Source organism: Bufo bufo, chromosome 6 (genome assembly GCF_905171765.1).
Source record: "Bufo bufo chromosome 6, aBufBuf1.1, whole genome shotgun sequence".
NCBI lineage: Eukaryota > Metazoa > Chordata > Amphibia > Anura > Bufonidae > Bufo > Bufo bufo.
This window is the reverse complement of record NC_053394.1, coordinates 397,787,366-397,814,031: the sequence shown is the minus strand read 5'-3', so window position 1 is coordinate 397,814,031 and position 26,666 is coordinate 397,787,366. Positions and strand designations below refer to the sequence as shown.

The window sequence follows — 26,666 nt, the reverse complement described above, 5'->3', positions numbered from 1 at the left end:
CCAAAGCTAAATTTCAAATGTCATAGCAATGGTCTGAATACTTATGTCCATGTGGAATTTTAGTTTTTCCTTTTTTTTTTGTACATTTTTGTGTCTAGTTGTCTAGTAAATAAGTAGTTCTCATCTCTCCTGTGTTCTCTCCTGTCCTTATACTATAAACAGTGATAAGCAGGGTGTTCTAATGGTGACAGATAATCAGTTCTGATTTCTCTTGTGGTCTCTTATACTATAGACAGTGATAAGCAGGGTGTTCTAGTGGTGATAGAGAATCAGTTCTCATCTCTCCTGTATTTTCCCCGTCTCTTATACTTAATATCCTCTTGCTACCCCAAGGCCCTTAGTTACAATGCCGGAATGGTGCTGCACATGCTCAGTAGTGACGACCTTAGGAGAAAGTTCACTACTGGTCATGGCTGCAGTCATCTCAGAACTGTAGACAGAACAAGAAGACAGCATTAAATGAGTTGTTCGGGAATAAGTAACCTTTCACAGGTGCCCGCAGCCTCTGCTGTGGAAAGATTCATACTTGCCTGCTACCCTCAGCTCTGATTATGCGTGCTGGCTTTTGTGTGTCCATCTTCCAGTAAATGTTGCTTACCTCCTTCATAGAATGGGCATGGTCACCTGCTTTACTGCAGCCAATGACTGGCTTCAGTGGTGATGTGTTTCTTGTGAACAGAATCCAGTAGCAGCTTGATTACTTACATAACAGTGAAAAAAAGCCCAATTTTACCATTTTACTACAGTACATTTTTTTTATCACTAAATTATTGCACATGTTTGAAGGCATCAGAACCTTTGCTTACTGGCTCCACAGCCCTGAGATGGCCAGCACGGGAACAGGTACATAAACAATTTATGTTATATATAGTGTTGAGCTAAGCAAAACATAAGACGCAGAATTCGATCCGAAGTTTAGAAAAACTATGATTTGCAACAAAGCCGAATTTCCTCGCGCTTTATGGTAATGAAACAGGTTTTCATTAAATGGCGGCTGCATATGTTACAAAGCAAAAGTTAAAAGCCTGGGAACACGAGAATTATACGAAACTTTTTTTTATCATCAGCTTGCTTTAATATTCTCTTATATATCCTGGGCAGCGCGGATCCTTTCTTTTATATTGTAGGTGTAATTTATTACCTTGTACATAACTGCAGTGGAGCGAAATTTATCATCGCTAAACCATTCTGTTAGCGATACAGTTGGTATACAATATGGCCAACAGACAGCTGTCTGGGCCCTCCAAAGGAACAGGCAGTGTCAAAATTGTTGCTGTAGCCAGCACAATTAACAGCAGAAGAAGGTGTGGTGTTGGCAGCATCCACAGCAACAGGCCAGAGCTGCCACTGTCAACTGAGCCACACCAGGGAGAAACTTCTTGGCATCATCAATAAAGAAATTGAACACTGGCGGTCTCATTGCCACCTGGAGATAGGAACCATGGTTATTGATAACGGGAAGAACATGTCTTGTCTGTGCTGCATCAGTGAGGGTGGACACATGCTCCCTGCATGGTGCACGTCTTCAATCTCATAACTCGGTTCATCAAGTCTTCTGCTTAACTGCAAGGGCGGTTTAAAATGTCCTGGAATCTGTGCATGCACTTCAGCCACTCTTACATTGCAAAACACACCCTCCATGAGCTGCAAAGGCAAAATGTTCTTCCCCAACATTGCCTGATTTAGACCCACTCCTTTTTTTTTTTTTGGGCTGATCAAATACTGACGCAAAGTACTGACCATGTAAACGAGGCCATTAAAGTTCTTCATTCCTTGTTTAAAAAAACGATTTTAAATGTAAATGCCCCCACTCTGGCATGGGGCCACTGTTGCTGCTGCCACCCTTCCCACTCTGTCATGGGGCCACTACTATCACTGCCGCTGCTGCTTCCCTCCCAACACTGTCATGGGACGACTACTTGAATCTTGGTGCACTGCACAGTTACGTACAGGGTGATAAATTACATCTAATGGTAACAGTGACCTGTAATACTGATGCATAGTAATTCGACAACTAACAAGGGATTAAAAAGCACCGCCACAGCATGGATTAAAAGAACCTTTTTTTTCACCAATATTTTATTGGCGCTGTCTACATTTTTTTATTTTGTTTGACTAAGAAGCCATTTGGACACAGCTCCTGCAGGGGCTCACATCGTTTTTTTGCTTTACTGAAGGGTGCTGTATGCATTACTTTTTGTTTAACAGAAGGGATTAGCTTTGAATCTTGGTGCACACTTTTACTATAATATAACAAAAACAAACACAGGTGCACTCTGCGATCTTACTAACCCTTGTACTGATGTGAAATTGAGAATTAGCCAACATATCCTGCTTGGAGGACATGTTTGCGCCCGAGCACCCCCTGTATAGATGCACCACTGCATATGGGGTTGAGCACTTCCTGCTTTTTAATACCACGCCAATTTGTAGTTTGCACACTGTTACTGCCAATGTTGCTGACTACTTGACTCTTGATGCACTGCACAATTAAGTCCACGGCGATAAATTAGACAAGACGGTAACATTGACCTGAAATACTGACGCACAGTAAATCTACAGCTAACAGATGGGATTAACTAAGAATCTTGGTGCACCTCACACTGATGTACACGGTGATCAACTCTCCCTGAAGTTTATCTTCCAAGCCTCCACACTGAGATTGGGCCACCAAGTGAGAAGAATATGATTAGGCAGAGTGGCCTGGGTATACCGGATTTATAGTTATTCGTGATGAAGTAATTCACATGGAATAGAATTTCTTGGCAGACTTCAGCGAAGCTGCCAAATCAAATTTTTCAAAATTTTGCTTATCTCTAGTCATATACACACACAACTTAATGTTACTGATGGAATATAAGGGCTGCTCCACCTGCCTTGAAAACTTCTGGTTGGCAGGAGACCTGCAGATATTTGGGTCAGATAAGTCCTGTTATTTGGTCACTTCTGTCATCATTTTAATTACTGATCTTTTCTGGTCATAAAAACCTTCCACTCGACTTCTCCAACCGTCTGATTCTACAATATTTCTTTCACAGCTTGTGAATCCGGGTGAAGATCTGAACAATATTAATCCTACAGAGACATATGTGAGGGGCGATGAGCAGAGCATAGAGGACATTCCTACAGATAACCGCCCAGGTGAGTAGTAACCAGTAAGTAAAGAGGTCTCACAGATTCTACTCCTTCACTGGATACTACAGTTTTATGTTACATTTTTAGGTTCTCTTTTCTGTCAGTTTTTTAAGCATTATATTCACTGATTCAGATTAAATTTAAATTAAATATGGATGTAAATGTGGTAGCATATAGGTGAAATATACATTTAGTATATGTATTGTAACCATTTATGTAGACACTGTTTTCCACTCTAAGCTTGGGACGCGATGTCCAATTTCACTAGCAGTGCAGAAGAGATGTCTACTACTACTACCGTAGGACACACAATGTTGAACAGTGCTGACGTCTCTGCCTAGCTGCATAGCGATGTGCCGGAGTGATACAGTTCAATTCAAGCAGGGGCGATTCAAAAGGCTCCTGGGCCTGGTGTAAGAGTTCAGTTTGGGCCCCCCTTCCTTCAGTGCTGTGTGGCCAGAGGGCAGGGAATCGCATAACCTTCGTGCTGCGTGAGGCAAAAAATGAACCCTCCCCCACCTAACCTCTTCCCTCACCTAACCTCTTCCCTCCAGCCAGAGGTGTAACTTTACTAGTATGCACTTTCTATAATATCAATGTCTTCTTATGTGGCACAAGGGTCTTTATCTCCCGCTCGATCTGCAACAAGCATGTACTGCCTGGTGATGGAGCTAAATTCCTTTCCTTGATTCTTCCTATGTATTGCTAGTGGCTACTGTATTTGATTCTCATCCTAACCACACTACTGCCTTGTCTTTTTGAATTGTATACCAGGAACCTATTGTCCTTCGGTCTTTTGATCATTGGCCACGTTTCAGAACATGCTCTTGTCCTTTTGGCATGTTGCATTTTGACCGAGCTCCTAGTGATGAGCCTTGGCCCAGTTGCTGACCATAATACAACTGCATCAACACTACTGTCATCAGTCTGTTCAGATTGAAACTTGAGGATCTTCCATCAGAAATGTCCTTACCCCAGACCCACACATCACAATTTGAGATGAATGACCTTTTAAAAATTTGATTCGGGTGATACAAAGAACTTCGCAAAGAAATTCAATTTGTTCTGAATTGGTCATGAATTGCGGTAAATCTGGTATACCCAAGGCGCTCTGCCTAATCCTATTCATCTCACTTAGCGGCCCAATCTCAGTGTGAAGGGAGTGAGACCAAGAGTTCTACACATTTTCATAATCAGTAATGTAATTTACTTTTAAGAATTTATCTGAACCCTTTTTAAAAATGTCCACTGTTCCTGCTGTGACCACGTCCAGAGGCGTTCTTACAGTAAAGAATCATTGACTCTTCTGGAGACTGAACTTTTTCTTCTCCAGCATGTGTGGCAAAAAAAAAAAAAGAGAAATGGTTCTCATAGGATAGTGTGAAATTTAAAAAGATGATGAAGGCCAGAAACTGCCAATAATTGAGATCACCTTTTAGTGTTGTGCATATGTAGGCACAAAACTTGTGAGGGCAAAGGGTCGGTGCTGCCGGTATATCTCAATCCTTCTGGGTGGAGTGGCCGGTTCTCCAGAGGAGTGATATAGAACACAATAGGTGGATGTGTACTGCGATTGTGCACAAAGAATGATACCTCTTGGCGCAAAAACCACGACCTCAAGGGAGGTATATAGATAATTTTTTTTATTAATTGGTGATAAGCGACAACGCGTTTCGGAGTCAATATACTCCTTTCTCGAGTCTGTATAATCCATGCTTGTGCAGATGACACGGCTTCTCATGTGTGTGAGAATGCGCGCCTACAAGAGCCAGAGGGAGAGAGGTGGGGCCTTAGATGGACAGTTAGTGGCTGTCAATCTAAGGCCTTCTGCACAAGCACGGATTATACAGACTTGAGAAAGGAGTATATTGACTCTGAAACGCGTTGTCGCTTATCACCAATTAATAAAAAAAATTATCTATATACCTCCCTTGAGGTCGTGGTTTTTGCGCCAAGAGGTATCATACTTTGTGCACAATCACAGTACCCTATTGTGTTTTTCTTCTCCAGTCGGAGGCAGTGCCCCCTTGTCTTTTGAGGGCATTTCACATGGAACAGTTTTTCACCAGATTTTTTATTTATTTTTTGTACAGTCCATTTATATATTTGTATAGGTTAATCATGTCTCCCCTTAGACGTCTCTGCTCAAGACTAAATAAATGTAATTCTTTAAATCATTTTTAATAACTACGACCCTCCATGCCCCTTATCAGTTTAGTCACTTTCCTTTATACTCCTTTGTAGCTCTAGAGCCTCCTTCCTATGGACTGGTGCCCAGAACTGATCTGCATATTCCAGATAAGGCCGCACCAACCCTTTGTAAAATGTTAATATTACATCCCTGTCCCGCGAGTCCATGCCTCGTTTAATGCATGACAATATCCTGGTAGCCTTGGAAGCAGCTGATTGACATTGTATGCTGTTATTTAAAGGGCTTCTGTCACCCCACTAAACAGTTTATTTTTTATTTTTTTACTTATAATGCCTATAATGCGATTTATGCATACATACTGTAATTAATCATTTTCGTTCAGCAGATTCTGTTAAAAACCGACTTTTAAAATATGCAAATTACCTTGCTACCAGCAAGTAGCCGCCCTACTTGATGGTAGCAAGGTAATTTGCATATTTTAAAAGTACGTTTTTAACAGAATCTGCTGAACGAAAATGATTAATTGCAGTATGTATGCATAAATCGCATTATAGGCATTATAAGTAACCAAGAAAAAAAAAAACTGTTTAGTGGGGTTACAGAAGCCCTTTAATCTACCATCTACAAGGACACCCAAATCCTTCTCTATAAGTGACTCTCCCAGTGTTACATCCCCTAGGACATATGATGCACGAAGATCATTCCTACCAAGATGCAGAACTTTACATTTATCCATATTGAACCTCATTTGCTAAGTTGATGCCCAATCGCTCAGAGTGTTCAAGTCAGCTTGTAGTTTATGGACATCTTCCTTAGACTGCACAGTACTACATAGCTTAGTGTTATCTGTAAAAATATAAATGGTGCTATTAATCCCATCCTCAATATCATGAATAAATAAATTAAATAATAGAGGACCCAGCACTGAACCTTGGGGTACACGACTTATAACCTGGGACCATTCCGATTTACTCTGAAGATGATTTGTGTGAGAACAGTAAACAGGAGTGGCGTTGTTGTGCCCATGATCATAATTGTGCTTTAGATATCACCTGGGAGCCAAATTGGGTTGGTGAGGAAGAGATTTCATCAGAGGATAATGGTGGTGGTTGCGGCAACAACATTAAAACGGCCATACTACCAGAAAATGGATGGGAAAATTGTATTTCTTACCCGCCTTGTCAATGAAGGCATCAGGTTTTCCTGACCCAAGTCAATAACTCTGCATATTATCAATAGGAATTATATCTCAAGAAGAAAACAAAACATGTTGAGGAGCTCCACAATGGTCAGTGATGGCTTACTGTGCTTCCTACCGTCCATTCTATTCTCATTCCTCCCTCGGAGTCCAGCTGCTGTGTCTGTCATCCATTATAGCCCAGGTCTCATTCCCCAGCCTGCATTCTCCCCATCAGCAGGTGTAATACAGAGATGTCATTGCACCTGCTGGGCTGAGTGGGAGAACATACAGGCCAGAGATAATCCACTGCCATATGCACTCTACTCAGCTCAGCAGTAGGGATGATGTCATCACATCACGTCTGCTGCTGGAAAGATCATGATGTGCTCCATTCATCAGGAATGGCGCTAAATATTACTTTTATATTTTATTCAAACTACATGGGCTTCATTACTTTAGGAGGGCACAATGTGGCTTTAATGCTATGTACACCTTTGGAGACTTTTTTTATTATTGCATTGTACTCCTTTTGAGCTAAAAATAATTTTCATTTGGTCTTTTTTAAACATATGTACTCCTTTTTTCTGTACAGAGCTGACATGCTGTAGTGGCAGCCTGTGGATTTTCTCTTTTCTGTCATTTAGGGAGCAGAAGGACTCCTTATCTCTGCTTTCTGCCCTTAAAAACAACCATTATAGCTCAGTTTTTATTTTGCTGATAAGAATGTGGCTTAGATAAATGTTTATGACCTCTCAGTAGTTTAGAGATTACAGTTAGCACAAAGTAATTTAGAAAGACTCCTGTACTCCACTTGAGTTTCAGTATAAAGCTTTTATTTTGTGCGGTTCCAGTCAAAGAACGTTTTCGGCTGAAAAGCCTTCTTCAGTACAACCGGATTGTGGCCGCATATAGTGCAAAGCTGAAAAAAGGATCAGGTTCCCTCAGTGGGTGGCAGAATGCTGCTTTTCATGTGGGCTCTATGACCCTGTTTGGCACGCAGTCCGGGAGGCTTAGGCCTTACTTGACCGCGTCGACACTTAATTGAAAGCTTTGAAGAGTCTCTTGTATTTTGTGGCTGTGCGATTCTTCCTATTACCGCAAATTCTTTATATCTCTGTGTTCACCATACGCGTTTTGGAACCTTACTGGTTTCTTCCTCAGTGGTCAAACAGTCATATGAATAACGAGGGACAAAGTCCATTTTTATATTGTGTTGCCTTGATCTATAAAAAACCTGTATCGTATTGTGCGTTGCGTGAAAATCGCAGCATGCTCCTCTTTGTGCGTTTTTCACGTAACGCAGGCCCCATTGAAATGAATGAGGTTGCGTTAAAATTACAAGCATCCCCAAGCAAATGCGGATGCGGTGCGATTTTCATGCACAGTTGCTAGGTGACGGTCGGGATGGGGACCCGATCATTATTATTTCCCCTTATAACATGGTTATAAGGGAAAATAATAGCATTCTGAATACAGAATGAATAGTAAAATAGGGCTGGAGGGGTTAAAAAAAAAAAAAATAATAATAATTTAACTCAACTTAATGCACTTGTTCGCGCATCCCTCATCTTTTCTGTCTTTATCTTTGAGCAATAGGACCTTTTGATGACGTCACTAAGCTCATCACATGATCCATTACCATGGTGATGGATCATGTGATGGACCATGTGATGAACGCAGTGGCGTCATCAAAGGTCCTATTGCTCACAGATGAAGACAGAAGAGATGCGGGCTGCGTGAACAAGTGGATTAAGGTGAGTTAAATTATTTTTTATTTTTTTTAACCCCTCCAGCCTTATTGTACTATGCATTCTGCATTCAGAATGCTATTATTTTCCCTTATAACCATGTTATAAGGGGAAATAATACAATATACACTACAACTAACCCAAACCTGAACTTCTGTGAAGAAGTTCGGGTCTGGGTACCACAATCGGTTTTTTTATCACGCGCGTGCAAAACACATTGCACCCGCGCGATAAAAAACTAAACATCGGAACGCAATCGCAGTCAAAACTGACTGCCATTGCGTACCTACTCGTGCGGGTTTGCCGCAATGCACCAGGACACATCCGGACACGCCCGTGTGAAAGAGGCCTAAGACTACCGCTAGACATTTAGCTTATTACAAGAAAATAACAGGATATCTTGTAAATATTTATAGTATTGCTGTGGAATACAACATCGTCCCAAATATTGCGTGAGCTCCACACAAGGAACTAAGAGAGGGACCATGATTGTACATTATTTAAATTCAAGTACTATATGAGTAATTTATTTTATTGGCCAAATTTATTTTATGTGTGAAGGTTTAAGGTTTTGTGTGAAATAATGGATTAGACAATAATAGAGATAAATGGTATAAATTTTTTATATACTGTATATGTTGTCCTTTTTTGGTATAAAGCCAGCCAATAATTGAATATTTTCATTATTTCAGCTAGGTGGTATAGCAGGCTGAGCTATATTCCGGTGACCTCCCTCAATTGCATTGTTTTTATTCTTGGCAGATGACTGTATGAGGAACTTAGAGAAACATCTTATATCTTCAGATTTTGAAGTATCTGATCATGGTATCACACGTGATACATATGAAGAACATACCAATATCCAAGACATACCTTTATCCATTCACGGCAAAAATGTATCACTTGATCCTTTCAAACAGGTCCAATCTTCTGATTCATCACAGACTGTAACACAAAATAAAAGTCACAGAAGAGGTGTTAAACATCAAACCGGTCACATAAAAAAGGAGCCAATTTCATGTTCAGAATGTGAGAAATGTTTTAACCAGAAATCAGATCTTATTAGACATCAGAGAATCCACACAGGGGAGATGCCGTTTTGTTGTTCAGAATGTGGGAAATATTTTAACCAGAAATCAGATCTCATTAGACATCAGAGAATTCACACAGGGGAGATGCCATTTTCATGTTTAGAATGCGGGAAATGTTTTAACCAGAAATCAGATCTTATTAGACATCAGAGAATTCACACAGGGGAGATGCCATTTTCATGTTTAGAATGCGGGAAATGTTTTAACCAGAAATCAGATCTTATTAGACATCAGAGAATTCACACAGGCGAGATGCCGTTTTGTTGTTCAGAATGTGGGAAATGTTTTAAGCATAAATCGTATCTGGTTGTACATCAGAGAGTTCACACAGGGGTGAAACCGTATTCGTGTTCAGAATGTAGAAAATGTTTTAGATATAAATCAGAACTTGTCACACATCAGAGAACTCACACAGGGGAAAATCCATTTTCTTGTTCAGAATGTGGGAAATGTTTAAGGCAGAAATCCGATCTTATTATTCATCAGAGAATTCACACAGGGAAGAGGCCATTTTCATGTTCAGAATGCGGGAAATGTTTTAACCGTAAAAATGTTTTTGTCAGACATCAGAAAAATCACACAGGGGAGAAGCAATTTTCATGTTCAGAATGCAGTAAATGTTTTAACCAGAAATCAGATCTTAATGTACATCAGAGAATTCACACAGGAGAGAAGGCATTTTCGTGTTCAGAATGTGGGGAATGTTTTAGGCATAAATCAGCTTTGGTTGTACATCAGGGAATTCACACAGGGGTGAATCCATTTTCATGTTCAGAATGTGGGAAATGTTTCAAGCATAAATCAGCTCTTCTTAGACATGAGAGAATTCACACCGGGGACAAACCATTTTCATGTTCAGAATGTGGGAAATGTTATAGCCAGAGATCAGATCTTATTGTACATCAGAAAATTCACACAGGGGAGAAGCCATTTTCATGTTTAGAATGTGGGAAATGTTTTAACTATAAATCGGCTTTTGTTACACATCAGAGAATTCACACCGGGGACAAGCCATTTTCATGTTTAGAATGTAAGAAATGTTTTTATCAGATATCACATCTTGTTATCCATCAGAGAATTCACACTGGAGAGAAGCCATTTTCCTGCTCAGACTGTGGGAAATGTTTTATCCAGAAATCAGATCTAATTGTACATCAGAGAACTCACACAGGAGAGAAGGCATTTTCATGTTCAGAATGCGGGAAATGTTTTAAGCATAAATCATCTCTGGTTGTACATCAGGGAATTCACACAGGAGTATATGCATTTTCATGTTCAGAATGCGGGAAATGTTTTAACCAGAAATCGGCTTTTGTTACACATCAGAGAATTCACACAGGGGAAATGCCATATTTATGTTCAGAATGTGGGAAATGTTTTAAGAAGAAATCAGCTCTGGTTGTACATCAGAGAATTCACACAGGGGAGAAGCCATTTTTATGTTCAGAATGTGGAAAATGTTTTAACCAGAAATCGGCTTTTGTTACACATCAGAGAATTCACACCGGGGAAAAGCCATATTTATGTTCAGAATGTGGGAAATGTTTTAAGAAGAAATCAGCTCTGGTTGTACATCAAAGAATTCACACAAGAGAGAAGCAATTTTTATGTTCAGAATGTGGGAAATGTTTTAGGAAGACATCAGCCCTGGTTAAACATAAAAAAACTCACAAAGAAGAGAAGACATCTTCATGCTTAGCTTGTTAGTGACTGCAATTACGTGTTTTAATGGTGGTCACTAACTGGCTTTATTCCAAAACATACTCCTTTTTACAGGGAGGTAAAATATCACCTACCAGGGCTAGCTAAGGGTTTGGAGCAATGATCAGGGCCACTGTAAAGGTCCCCAAACATACATGGTCTACTGTATTAAATGAATACCGATCAACTGACAGATCCATTTAAAAGTAAAAGTAAGTTTTCTTAGATACATACATTTTCTCTAAAGAAAAATGTTTGGTGAGAAGAAATAAAAAAATAAAAATAAAATAAATAAAGTTTCTTAAAGGCACCACCCTGCCTGTGATTGGTATGGGGGGCCCCTCCATTCCTATAAAACTGTAAATACAAGGGCCTTTGGGAAAGTCCAAATAAAAAGAGCTGGATTCCCACAAGAGCTGGTGTCCAGACATGTGGAAAAATGGGCGACAATCACACTTGTAAATGGCCAGTTACTTGCAGTCAAGTGGAATGACAGAAAGGATGTCTGCAGGCTAAACACTGAGCATGAGGACAGCACAGGGGTAGTAATAGAGAGAGGTGCCACCACTGGTAACAGTAAGCCTGTCTGAGTGACAGTGGCGGCTCTAGCTTTCAAATTTTGTGGGGGCACACTGGGGGCCAGGACAAAAGTAGGGGGGGCAGCTATAACAACGATACATTTACACAAGTATGCTTAGAAATGCTGCAATACTTCACCCAATACCTAAAACTGCAATAGGGAAGAAAAACCTTAATCACTCAGATTTCAACATGTCCTAGCTGCCTGGGGATCTGTGGATGACACTTATGGAGGGGGATCTGTGGATGACACATACCGTTTATATCATCTTATGCTATGTGTCATCCACAGATCCACCCCATATCAGTGTCATACCGGGATCCCTCTCCCTATAAGGCCCTATTCACACATCCAAAATTTGCGTAACGGAATTGCGGACCCATTCATTTCTAAAGGGCAGCACGACGTTCTGCCGGATACGGAAATGCGGACCCGCACTTCCGGGTCCGCAATTCCGTTCCCGAAAAAAAATGTGGACCCGCACATTGCCGCTGTTACGGACGTCCGAATGGAGCCTAACAGTGTCATCCACAGAGTGGCACAGATCGGCACAGATCCCCCCCCCCCATAACCGTGTCATCTACAGATCCCCCTCCCTATAACAGTGTAATCTACAGATTCCCCCCCCGTAACAGTGTCATGACATCCACAGACCCCCGATCCCCCTCCCTATAACACTATAAGAGTATCATCCACAGATCCCTCCCCCCTATAACAGTGTAATGCCCTTCTCACTGTTTACCGCCGGCCCACTGACTGACGTCACGACTAGTATCAACTAGCCTGGAGCTTAGCCGCGCCCACGCTAGTTGATACTAGTCGTAACGCGTGACATCACTGGGCCGGCAGTAAACAGTGAGAAGGCCGTGGCGTTACTGGAGCGCCGGTGCCTTCTCAAGCAGCTAATTGGCGGGGGTTCCGGGTGTCTGACCCGGGACCCCCACCGATCAGAAGCTGATGATCTATCCAGAGTATAGATCATCAGTTAAATTAAAGTGCAGAACCCCTTTAACTTTTAAATCAGGAAGATTCAGGGGCAGCCGCCAGCCAGCTCTCCTCTCAGACTCAATCAGAGTCAGATCTAATCTCTCTAGTTAGAATAGAAAGAGACTTAGTTAGTCCACTCAGTCACTAGTCACTACTTGTAAGTTGTACTGTAAGTACTGCCGTATGTTATTATACTTTATTTTTGAAACAAAAAATAAAAAGAGAAACAGAAAGAATATCTTACTTATCTGCTGTGATCTTTGCTAATATACTACCCGGGGTGGGAACCCTATACACAGCAGCAACCGACTGTTTGCAAAAACAAATTTTTGTTTAAAAATACTACTTGTAAGTTGTACCATATTATTATTATTAAGTGAACCTGCTACACACCGTCACCACTAGGTCAGGCTCAGTCAGTCTCAGTCCAGTCTGTTTGGTATCTGTAGGTTAGGGTAGGGTAGGGTATGGCCACGCCACGCCACACACTGTCTGTCTCACAGTCTCTAGTCTGGGCCTGGCTGGCTTAAGCAAGTTAGACTACAGGCAGTGGGCGGGCTGCTCACGGTGACATCACGCGCCTGGCCCAGGCTGCCTGCGCCGCCTAGGAGGAGGAGCAGGAGCGCCGCCCGCACTGCTGCCAGTAGTTGAATGAATCAGAATCGGCTAGTCTCGACTATCGGCGCGCTGATTTATGCACAGCACTGCCACTGAGGGGTGGGGCTGGGGACGCGGCGCGGCGGCGGTGGGTGGAGACTAGAGAGTGAGACCGCAACGGCACCGAGTCCGAGACTCAGTCAGACCAGATCATCAGATGTGAAGAAGATGTCCGGTAGGGCTGCCTAGTGCCTACGCAGTGCGCAGCAGCGCAGCACAGACCAACTAGTACCAAAATGAATGGGGGACATTTTAGTTGGGGGGCACAGCTTGATGTAGGGGGCGCCCCCTCTGGCCCCCCCCTGGCGACGCCACTGCTGAGTGACACATCGTAAATCTATGGGAGTAGTGTATCTTTCAACCATACCTGGTGAAGTACAAAACCAGGGCGTTATATATATATATATATATATATATATATATATATATATATATATATATATAAAAAGGACGTATATATGTGTGTATGTATGTTTGCGATCACTCAAAAACACAACCATCAATTTCAACAAAACTTGGTATAGACATACCTTGCTACCTGGAAAAAAATCTTGTGGGGGTCTCAGCTCTCTTGGAAGTACCGTTTCTGAGATATTCCCCAAAAATTACCTGCATTAGACAATACAAGCCTGCAAGCCTTTCTCTTCATATCCCAACTGCCATACACACGGTCACATGTCCCTTGTCAGCCAATAGAAGCTCGGAGGCCCTTACTCTCCACACACACAGCTTTATTCCAGGTTTCCATAACAATCCAGCCAACCCAAGTTGCATGACACATAGGGCACAACTACACTGCTATATGCATCCATCTTGGATGTATATTTTTGCGACTGTCGTGTCGCAGTCGCAACATGTTGCATGTCGCAGTGCGACACCATACCCTATCATTATACAAATTGTTGAGACAAAATGTCGCACAACACATTTCGTTGTGTAGCCCTAGCATTCAAGGGGCAGGGCACTGTGGAGGTCACTGTTAAGGGGTAGTGCCCCTGAGAAGGTCAATGTCAAGGGAGTGAGATGCTGTGAAGCTCAAAGTTTAAGGGGAGGGGCTTCTGTAGATGTCCCATTGTAAAGAGGCAGGGCACTGTGGGGGGGGGTCAGTGTTAAGGAGTGAGGGGCAGTGGAGAAACACCAAAACATTAAATGAAATAGATTAAATATCCCCGTTCTAAGCCAGGTTCTTCTGCTAGTAAAAGGATAACAATCTACCTATTTCAGCCCCAGTCTGTGCTACCCCTATAAGTATTTGTAACATTAAAAAGAAATGGGCATTACATCAAATATGGGCTTGTTTGGAAACCGTCCGCTCTGGTCTTACTGGGCACATTTCATTGGTAATGTGCAAGTCTCCCAAAAAGTGACCCAGGCTAGGATTGCCTAATTACGTATAAGCAATTACTCGGCCTCCTAAAGGAATATCATCTAAATCTGTACAAGTGGGGTCCCTGCCACCCCTGTATTTGTAGAAGTCATGTGGTTCACTCATCTCAAATGAATTTACCAGTGTGTGATTCCTTGATTATTTTTTATTGTATGCTCACCAGCTCTGTATTGTTTAGTTTTATTTGGTTTTTAATTGGATGTCTTACACCTGACAATACTTCTAGAAGTAATGACAATACATTTTTGAAGGGCTGGGGGGGGGGGGGGGGGGGGGAATAGTCCTCTTCTGTTCCCTTAGATTCTTTTGGACACTGCCCCTTAATATATTCTGTAGGTGATTGCTTATTTTGTGCACATAGTCGTCTACCATGCCAGGCAGGGGCCTGCTATTGTGGGGTAACTACTCAGAGGTAGATATACGAGTATTTCAATTTGGAGACTTCAAATTTTATTTTTCCCCTACATATCTTAGTTTTGGAGCCAATGGCTCCTACGTTTAGTTTTTTGCTTTTTTGTTTTAAAACCGAAACACGTTTTGAACAAAATAAAAACTGTCTTTAAAATATTTGTGAAATAATTTTAAATGTTTTCATCTGCTTTGCATTAAAGGGAACCTGTCATCAACTTTATGCTGACCTCACTGAGGGCAGTATAAATTAGCAACAGAAATGCTGATTTCAGCGGTGTGTCACTAATGAGCTAAAATTAAGTGGTTGTCGAGAACCAGCATCATAATCATTGCAGCACAGGTCTTGAAAAGAGTCAAATCTATCTGAGAAGCGTCATGGTTATTCATAATCTCCTGCACTCTCACCCATCTGATGATGATTGGCAGTTCTCTCCTAGAGAGAAATGGAGAAAACTAGGTAGAAGACTGTCAATCATCAGCAGGTGGGCAGGGAGAGCAGGAATTCATGAATAACCATGACTCTTCTCAGGTGGCCGTGACTCTTTTCCAGGCCCAGTCTGCAATGATTGTGACGTTGGTTCTCTGCAACCACTTACTTTTAACTTTTAAATGACAGACCGCTGAAATCAACTCACCTGACTCTACTTTATTCTGCCATTAGTATGGACAGCATAAAGTTGATGACAGGTTACCTTTAAATAGGTTCTCCAGGATTTTCATATTGATGACTTATCCTCAGGATGGGTCATCAATGTGAGATCAGCGGGGATCCATTTCTCAGCCCCCCTGCCAACCTGCTGTTTTAGGAAACCACAATGCTCACTAGAGTTCTGGTGAGCACCACACCCTCCACACAAGACCTTAGTGCTTACAAAGCACTATGGTCTCCTCATACAGCTGACTGTGGGGGTGCTGGGATTTGGAACGCCAATGATCTCATACTGATGACTTACCCTTAGGATAGCCCATTATTAACAAAATCCCAGAGAACCTCTTTAATTCCTTAAAACATGGGATCAAAATACTCATGACACCCTCTAATAAATACGAGGGTGTGGTTTGGAAAAAATCTTTGGTATTATTTTGATATACACTCACCTAAAGAATTATTAGGAACACCTGTTCTATTTCTCATTAATGCGATTATCTAGTCAACTAATCACATGGCAGTTGCTTCAATGCATGTAGGGTTGTGGTCCTGGTCAAGACAATCTCCTGAACTCCAAACTGAATGTCAGAATGGGAAAGAAAGGTGATTTAAGCAATTTTGAGCGTGGCATGGTTGTTGGTGCCAGACGGGCCGGTCTGAGTATTTCACAATCTGCTCAGTTACTGGGATTTTCACGCACAACCATTTCTAGGGTTTACAAAGAATGGTGTGAAAAGGGAAAAACATCCAGTATGCGGCAGTCCTGTGGGCGAAAATGCCTTGTTGATGCTAGAGGTCAGAGGAGAATGGGAGCAACGTTGACTGAAATAACCACTTGTTACAACCGAGGTATGCAGCAAAGCATTTGTGAAGCCACAACACGCACAACCTTGAGGCGGATGGGCTACAACAGCAGAAGACCCCACCGGGTACCACTCATCTTCACTACAAATAGGAAAAAGAGGCTACAATTTGCACGAGCTCATCAAAATTGGACTGTTGAAGACTGGAAAAATGGTTTCTTGAACATGACAATGAGTTCACTGTACTAAAATGGCCCCCACAGTCACCAGATCTCTACCCAATAGAGCATCTTTGGGATGTGGTGGAACGGGAGCTTTGTGCCCTGGATGTGCATCCCTCAAATCTCCATCAACTGCAAGATGCTATCCTATCAATATGGGCCAACATTTCTAAAGAATGCTATCAGCACCTTGTTGAATCAATGCCACGTAGAATTAAGGCAGTTCTGAAGGCAAAAGGGGGTCCAACACCGTATTAGTATGGTGTTCCTAATAATTCTTTAGGCGAGTGTATAAGCCTCTGCAAACCTTTTTATTAATGTTAAAATTGTAAGTCTCCTAAATTGCCCAAAAATGTAAACTTTTTTTTGTTGCTAAAATAAATTAAGCACATGAAAATATATCGTATTTTTCACCTTATAAAACTAACTCTTTTTCCCAACCAAAGTGGGGAGAAAATGTCAGTGCATCTTATGGGGCTAATACTAATGAGCACTTACATTATGAAGATCACCCTTCTATGTGATGTCAGCCTACGTGAATTCTGTCATCCTTGGTCTTCCCTGACTACGACGGCATACTCCAGTCTTGGACTGGCACTCGGGTCAATTCCTACGTTGGGGATCCTCTTGTCAGTCCACCTGCTTATCCTAAGTCTCAACAGCTTTCTTGTCTCCAGTACATGAAGATCTGTCTGCGCTTCCCCTGCAATATGCCAGCTTTGTGGACGTCTTTAGCAAGACAGAGGCTGAGACTCCTCAATGATCCCATGTTTGTCCGATACACCTCCTGCCCGGTGTTACTCCTCCTTGAGGTCGAGTCTATCCATTTTCACTCCCTGATACCCAAGCAATGTCTGATTATATCAAGGAGAATCTCAGAAGGGGGTTTATCTGGAAATCTACGTCACCAGCTGGTGTTGGGTTCTTCTTTGTACAGAAGAAATGTCACGTGCCGGGGATCCCGCGAAGGAACTCTGAGACATCAGGCGAGCAGGAACACCAGAACAGAAAATGGATAATGGAACTTTATTAAAGAGAACAAGCTGATTACAGGAAGAGAGGCCCTCAAAGTACACACAAGGAACAACGGGTGTGAACCCACTGCGCCACTGACTGGCGAGATTAAGAAGGGGCGTATGTAAGCAATACCCGGACTTCACTAGAGCCTCGGATGGTGAGGGTAAGTCTTGAACAGACGGTAGTTGCCAGGGGCTACTCCAGAACAACACGTAGTCAGTGGCATCTGGTCCAGCAGAACCAGGAGATACCTACAAAAGGTACCAATAGTACTAAAGTCCTCAGACAGACAGGCAGAGAAATACCAGCAACAAGTATAGCAGAGACGGAAGCAGTTACCTGTGCCGCAAGCAATGGGAGCTAAGTGGCCCTAGGCAGAGCTGCACACAGAAGGCATACACAGACACGGAAATTCGCCTCCGGGGAAACTAGGAACCCCCTTCTGGAGGCACTGCCAAACCGACATGAACAAAAAATCCTAAACGAGATCGAAGAGGCGGCAAACCAAAATGAGGTGGTTATTATGGGGGACTTCAACTACCCAGATACAGACTTGGAAACTGAAACTTTTAAATCTCATAAAGGAAACCAAAGACAATTACCTTTCCCAATTGGTTCAGAACCCGACTAGAGGGATGGCCATACTGGATTTGGTATTAACCAATAGACCTGACAGAACAACAGATTTGGGGGTTGGTGGACACCTGGGAAATAGTGACCATAAAGTAATAACCTTCCAATTATCATTCAAAAGAGTGGTTCCTGGAGGGATACACCAAATGGAAAAAGATTTAGGAAAACTAGAGGAATGGTCAAAAATCTGACAACTAAAATTTTATATTGATAAGTGCAAGATAATGCACCGGGGGCGTAAAAACCCAAGAGCAGAATATAAAATCAGTGATACAGTCCTAACCTCAGTATCTGAGGAAAGGGATTTAGGGGTCATTATTTCAGAAGACTTAAAGCTATGCAGACAATGTCATAGAGCAGCAGGAAATGCTAGCAGAATGCTTGGGTGTATAGGGAGAGGCATTACCAGTAGAAAGAGGGAGGTGCTCATGCCGCTACAGAGCACTAGTGAGACCTCATTTGAAGTATTGTGCGCAGTACTGGAGACCATATCTCCAGAAGGATATTGATACTTTGGAGAGAGTTCAGAGAAAAGCTACTAAACTAGTACATGGATTGCAGGATAAAACTTACCAGGAAAGATTAAATGACCTTAACATGTATAGCTTGGAAGAAAGACGAGACAGAGGGGATATGATAGAAACTTTTAAATACATAAAGGGAATTATCAAGGTAAATGAGGAGAGAATATTTAAAAGAAGAAAAACTGCTACAAGAGGACATAGTTTTAAATTAGAGGGGCAAAGGTTTAACCACCTCCGGACCGCCTAACGCAGGATCGCGTTCCGGAGGTGGCAGCGCTGCGCAGAGTCACGCATTTACGCGTCATCTCGCGAGACGCGAGATTTCCTGTGAACGCGCGCACACAGGCGCGCGCTCACAGGAACGGAAGGTAAGAGAGTTGATCTCCAGCCTGCCAGCGGCGATCGTTCGCTGGCAGGCTGGAGATGTGTTTTTTTTAACCCCTAACAGGTATATTAGACGCTGTTTTGATAACAGCGTCTAATATACCTGCTACCTGGTCCTCTGGTGGTCCCCTTTGTTTGGATCGACCACCAGAGGACACAGGTAGCTCAGTAAAGTAGCACCAAGCACCACTACACTACACTACACCCCCCCCCCCCCCCCGTCACTTATTAACCCCTTATTAGCCCCTGATCACCCCTGATCACCCCATATAGACTCCCTGATCACCCCCCTGTCATTGATTAACCCCCTGTCATTGATCAACCCCCTGTAAAGCTCCATTCAGATGTCCGCATGATTTCTACGGATGCACTGATAGATGGATCGGATCCGCAAAACGCATACGGACGTCTGAATGAAGCCTTACAGGGGCGTGATCAATGACTGTGGTGATCACCCCATATAGACTCCCTGATCACCCCCCTGTCATCGATTACACCCCTGTCATTGATCAACCCCCTGTAAAGCTCCATTCAGATGTCCGCATGATTTTTACGGATCCACTGATAGATGGATCGGATCCGCAAAACGCATACGGACGTCTGAATGAAGCCTTACAGGGGCGTGATCAATGACTGTGGTTATCACCCCATATAGACTCCGTGATCACCCCCCTGTCATTGATCACCCCCCCTTGTCATTGATCACCCCCCCCCCTGTCATGCTGCATTCAGATGTCCGTATGATTTTTACGGATCCACGGATACATGGATCGGATCCGCAAAGCACATACAGACATCTGAATGGAGCCTTACAGGGGGGTGATCAATGACAGGGGGGTGATCACCCCATATAGACTCTCTGATCACCCCCCTGTCATTGATCACCACCCCTGTCATTGATCACCCCCCCCCCCCCCTGTCATTGATCACCCTCTGTAAGGCTCCATTCAGACATTTTTTTGGCCCAAGTTAGCGGAATTTTTTTTTTTTTTTCTTACAAAGTCTCATATTCCACTAACTTGTGTCAAAAAATAAAATCTCACATGAACTCACCATACCCCTCACGGAATCCAAATGCGTAAAATTTTTTAGACATTTATATTCCAGACTTCTTCTCACGCTTTAGGGCCCCTAGAATGCCAGGGCAGTATAAATACCCCACATGTGACCCCATTTCGGAAATAAGACACCCCCAGGTATTCCGTGAGGGGCATATTGAGTCCATGAAAGATTGAAATTTTTGTCCCAAGTTAGCGGAAAGGGAGACTTTGTGAGAAAAAAATAAAAAATATCAATTTCCGCTAACTTGTGCCAAAAAAAAAAAATTTCTATGAACTCGCCATGCCCCTCATTGAATACCTTGGGGTGTCTTCTTTCCAAAATGGGGTCACATGTGGGGTATTTATACTGCCCTGGCATTCTAGGGGCCCCAAAGCGTGAGATGAAATCTGGTATCCAAATGTCTAAAAATACCCTCCTAAAAGGAATTTGGGCACCTTTGCGCATCTAGGCTGCAAAAAAGTGTCACACATCTGGTATCGCCGTACTCAGGAGAAGTTGGGGAATGTGTTTTGGGGTGTCATTTTACATATACCCATGCTGGGTGAGATAAATATCTTGGTCAAATGCCAACTTTGTATAAAAAAAAATGGGAAAAGTTGTCTTTTGCCAAGATATTTCTCTCACCCAGCATGGGTATATGTAAAATGACACCCCAAAACACATTCCCCAACTTCTCCTGAGTACGGAGATACCAGATGTGTGACACTTTTTTGCAGCCTAGGTGGGCAAAGGGGCCCATATTCCAAAGAGCACCTTTCGGATTTCACAGGTCATTTACCTACTTACCACACATTAGGGCCCCTGGAAAATGCCAGGGCAGTATAACTACCCCACAAGTGACCCCATTTTGGAAAGAAGACACCCCAAGGTATTTCGTGAGGGGCATGGCGAGTTCCTAGAATTTTTTTTTTTTTGTCACAAGTTAGTGGAAAATGATGATTTTTTTAAAAAAAAATTTCATACAAAGTCTCATATTCCACTAACTTGTGACAAAAAATAAAAACTTACATGAACTCACTATGCCCATCAGCGAATACCTTGGGGTCTCTTCTTTCCAAAATGGGGTCACTTGTGGGGTAGTTATACTGCCCTGGCATTCTAGGGGCCCAAATGTGTGGTAAGGAGTTTGAAATCAAATTCTGTAAAAAATGACCAGTGAAATCCGAAAGGTGCTCTTTGGAATATGGGCCCCTTTGCCCACCTAGGCTGCAAAAAAGTGTCACACATCTGGTATCTCCGTACTCAGGAGAAGTTGGGGAATGTGTTTTGGGGTGTCATTTTACATATACCCATGCTGGGTGAGAGAAATATCTTGGCAAAAGACAACTTTTCCCATTTTTTTTATACAAAGTTGGCATTTGACCAAGATATTTCTCTCACCCAGCATGGGTATATGTAAAAAGACACCCCAAAACACATTCCTTAACTTCTCCTGAATACAGAGATACCAGATGTGTGACACTTTTTTGCAGCCTAGGTGGGCAAAGGGGCCCATATTCCAAAGAGCACCTTTCGGATTTCACTGGTCATTTTTTACAGAATTTGATTTCAAACTCCTTACCACACATTTGGGCCCCTAGAATGCCAGGGCAGTATAACTACCCCACAAGTGACCCCATTTTGGAAAGAAGAGACCCCAAGGTATTTCGTGATGGGCATAGTGAGTTTATAGAACTTTTTATTTTTTGTCACAAGTTAGTGGAATATGAGACTTTGTAAGAAAAAAAAAAAAATCATCATTTTCCGCTAACTTGCGACAAAAAATAAAAAGTTCTATGAACTCACTATGCCCATCAGCGAATACCTTAGGGTGTGTACTTTCCGAAATGGGGTCTTTTGTGGGGTGTTTGTACTGTCTGGCCATTGTAGAACCTCAGGAAACATGACAGGTGCTCAGAAAGTCAGAGCTGCTTCAAAAAGCGGAAATTCACATTTTTGTACCATAGTTTGTAAACGCTATAACTTTTACCCAAACCATTTTTTTTTTACCCAAACATTTTTTTTTTATCAAAGACATGTAGAACAATAAATTTAGAGCAAAATTTATATATGGATCTCGTTTTTTTTTGCAAAATTTTACAACTGAAAGTGAAAAATGTCATTTTTTTGCAAAAAAATCGTTAAATTTCGATTAATAACAAAAAAAGTAAAAATGTCAGCAGCAATGAAATACCACCAAATGAAAGCTCTATTAGTGAGAAGAAAAGGAGGTAAAATTCATTTGGGTGGTAAGTTGCATGACCGAGCAATAAACGGTGAAAGTAGTGTAGGTCAGAAGTGTAAAAAGTGGCCTGGTCTTTCAGGGTGTTTAAGCACTGGGGGCTGAGGTGGTTAAAAGTAATATCAGGAAGTATTACTTTACTGAGAGAGTAGTGGATGCATGCAGGACCGGTGCAAGGATTTTTGCCAACGCAAGCAAAACTACATTTTGGCGCCCCCCTCCTCCATGGCACAGACTCCAACATTGTCCCTCATCATGTCAGTGTGATGATGAGGGACTATGTTGGAGTCTGTGCCATGGAGGGGGGGGGGGGGGGGTGACATGATGATGGACAATGTTGGAGTCTGTGCCATGGAGAGGGGGTGACATGATGTCACCACCCCATGGCACAGACTCCAACATTGTCCGTCATCATGTCACCCCCCCCCCCCATGGCACAGACTCCAACATTGTCCCTCATCATTTCACCACCCCCTTCCATTGCACAGACTCCAACATTGTCTCTCATCATGTCACAACCCCCCTTCTTTTCTTCCCCTCCAGGCTCAATGGCACAGACATTTTGTCCTCCATCATTTCTCCCCCTCTGGTAAAGTCTCCCCCCCCCAATCATCATTTATTAATGCAGGCAGAGGCAGCTGCAGAGGCTGATCATTCTCCTACCTACCATAGGGTCCTCAGCTCTGCAGTCAGTTGCTGTCAACTCTCCAGTCGGCCCAACTCCAGCTCAGTCTGTACTCGGCCGGCCAGGTGAGGCAGCTTTTAGAGGCCAGCTCACACAGCAGCTCCGCCTCCAGACAGTTCCTTGCTGCTGCTGCCATCCGCCGCGGCGCCACTGGCCAGTCACGCCTCCCTGCCCTGACCATGTGACTGTGCTGCTCAGGGCCGCACGCACCGCACGGCACACCCAGTCGCACTGCAGCCGCTCGAAAAACAATAGGTGATTATGATAATTTTTAATTTAATTAAGAAAACAAAGGTGCGTCGGGTGCGCCCTAAGGCAGACGCTTGGTCTGCCTTATAATAGTGCCGGCCCTGGATGCATGGAATAGCCTTCCTGCAGAAGTGGTAGCTGCAAATACAGTGAAGGAGTTTAAGCATGCATGGGATAGGCATAAGGCCATCCTTAATATAAGATAGGGCCAAGGGCTATTCATAGTATTCAGTATATTGGGCAGACTAGATGGGCCAAATGGTTCTTATCTGCCGACACATGTTTCTACATGAGACCCTCGCATAAGGACATTACATGAGACCCCCATATCAGGACATTACATGAGACCTTCATATCAGACCCTCATCAGACCTTCTTCAGACCACATATCAGCCCTCCATTTCAGACCCCCATCAGACCTCAGATCAGACCTTAAAATAAAAAACTTCTCTTACCTCTCCCGTGCCGCGGTCCACTCCGGGCCCGGCGGTCTCTTTAGAAGTAGCGCTCCCCTGTCTTCTCTGGCTGGTGCTGCACAGCCACCTGACTTTGTGCAGCGTCAGGTCATAGTGTGCGCACTACATCCTGACGCTGAATGAGGTCAAGACAGTGCGCCCGCAGTCCCAGGAAGGAAGACCAGGGAGAGTGAGTACAGGAAGTGCTTGCAGCGCTTCACTCCCCTCTCCCATCACCTAATCTATACTAGTGAGCGCTCACTAGTATTCGCTTTATAAGATGCACAACCATTTTCCGCCCACTTTTGGGGGGGGGGGAGTGCGTCTTATAAAGCGAAAAATACGGTACTTACCCCGCTCCCGATGCTGCTCCTGGTCCCTGCACTTCTGCTTCTTCCTGTACACGGATGAAAACATCCAGTGTCGGGGAGGGAACAGCCAATGGCAGACGGGGACGATCCTCCCTAGCATTGCGGGTGACGCTAGGGAGGCTCGTCCCCGTCTGCCATTGGCTGCACCCCCCGACACCGGATGTTCTCATAGGCCATCCTTCATATAAGATAGGGCCAAGGGCTATTCATAGTATTCAGTATATTGGGCAGACTAGATGGGCCAAATGTTTCTTATCTGCCGACACATTCTAGGTTTCTTCAGGAAGGAACAAAAATACCAAACTTCAAAAAAGCTAAATTTAGCCAACTAAGAGAGGCCATAGGCCTAACTAACTGGGACAAAGTCCTCAAAAATAAAAATACAGCCACAAAATGGGATATTTTTAAAAGCATCCTAAAATCGAAGTGTGAGAGGTACATACCTTATGGGAATAAAAGGTTAAGGAACAAGAAAAAAAACTATGTGGATAAATAGAACAGTAAAGAAAACAATAAATGAAAAAAGAAAGCATTTAAATTACTAAAACAGGAGGGTCGCGGGGAAGCACTGAAAAACTATGAGGAGAAAAATAGAATATGTAAAAAACAAATAAAAGCAGCCAACTAGAGACCGAGAGATTAATTGCCAAAGAGAGTAAAACTAACCCTTAAATTTTTTTCAATTAAATGGTAAAAAGCATAAATCTGTGTCACTATGTGCTCTGTGCGTGGTTCCAGGAGGCGGGGACGGCCAAGGCGCGCCCGCGTCATCAGCGCACCCGGCGTCGCCCGTTCCTGTGGGAACCACACACTCTGCGCTTGGCTGTATGGCTTGCATTGAAACTCAGGAGTCATGTGATGCTTGCCACATCACATGACTCCACTAGTGCACTATTTAAACAGGCAATTTGCTGGCCACATATTGCCTGTTATTGAGGTCCTTCCTGCATGATACTCACCTGGTTTGTGTGTTCCTGCTTGGCTTCTGATTTTCCGTCCGTCTCATCCTCTGGTGTTGGCGTGCTCTCCTGGTTTGATTTCGGCTTGACCTGACGATTCTCTGCTTGCTCCTCCGGTACCTTTTCTGCTCTCTTGGTGTTGACGCGGCTTGTTTGAACTTTCTGTTTATGTGTGGTTTGTCTTCCCTGCACTATCCTAGCTAAGGGTTTGTTGACCAGTTGTCCCTTGTCGCTAGGACTTGCAAGGCAAGTAGGCAGGGACAGGGGTGAGGGTGGAGTTCAGTGGTCACTACCCCAACCCCCTGTGTGTGTAAAAGAATAACAGGCCCACATTACCACTGTTATCATGAACCCTTTGGTTACCCTGATGGAGCATGTTTCTAATCTGACTCAGATGGTTCATGAATTAGGGGAGAAACTCCATTTACATGAGTCAGGACAGAGTGCCTCCACTCTGCATGTATCTAGTCATCATATGGAGCCTCAGATTAAGCTTCCTGAACCGTTCTCAGGTGACCATAGAAAGTTTCTGTCTTTCAAAGAGAGTTGTAAACTTTATTTCAGATTACGCCCCTTGTCATCCGGTTCTGAGAGCCAGCACGTGGGCATTGTAATCTCCCATCTCCAGGGAGATCCCCAGGATTGGGCTTTTTCCTTGCCTGCTGACGCTGATTGTGTTACCGTTGTTACTGATCTCAAAAATCTGATCAGTAACAACGGTTGAATCCCCGGCCAACCCAGATGGGCATTGTTTTTCACACGCTTTAATTTCTCCATCACTTTCAGGCCAGGAAGTAAGAATGTTAGGGCAGATGCCCTATACCGGAGTTTCTGAGCGTTCCAGCCCATCGCCTGAAACCATATTGCCAGCTAGTGTCTTTTTAGCAGCAGTGTCCCAAGATCTTAGGGCTCTTATTAAGGCAGAACAACATCTGGCCACGGCACTCACACCAACAGATAAGTTGTTTGTTCCTGAACAGTTCAGTCTCCGGCTGTTGGGTGAGTGTCATGACTCTGTTTTGTGTGGACATCCTGGTATCAAGAATACTAAAGAGCTGGTATCTAGGTCTTATTGGTGGCCCACCCTGTTCAAGGATATCAAGTCCTATGTGTCGGCCTGTGAGGTGTGTGCCAGGTCCAAAACCACTAGGACTCGTCCTGCTGGTGAACTGCGACCCCTACCCATTCTTAGTAGACCCTGGTCCCATATTTCTATGGACTTCATCATGGATCTGCCACCTGCTAAGGGTAAAACCGTGGTTTGGGTAGTGGTCGACAGATTCAGTAAGATGGTACATTTTGTTCCCCTTGCTAAACTTCCGAATGCTAAGACTCTGGCCTCTATATTTGTGGAACAAATTGTACGTTTGCACGGTGTACCCGAGAACATTGTGTCTGATAGGG

General features: G+C 43.3%; 1 protein-coding gene across 1 annotated transcript in view; it reads left to right on the top strand.

Moving 5' to 3' along the window:
* Positions 1-11,602, top strand: part of LOC121005760 (zinc finger protein OZF-like) — a 39,413-nt gene extending 27,811 nt beyond the window's left edge. The window contains exons 3-4 of the mRNA XM_040438528.1: positions 3,082-3,141; positions 9,896-11,602. Of these exons, the coding sequence (XP_040294462.1) occupies positions 3,082-3,141; positions 9,896-11,013 (1,178 nt within the window). The 3' untranslated portion in view covers positions 11,014-11,602. The remainder of the gene's footprint in view (positions 1-3,081; positions 3,142-9,895) is intronic.
* The last annotated feature ends 15,064 nt before the right edge of the window (positions 11,603-26,666 follow it).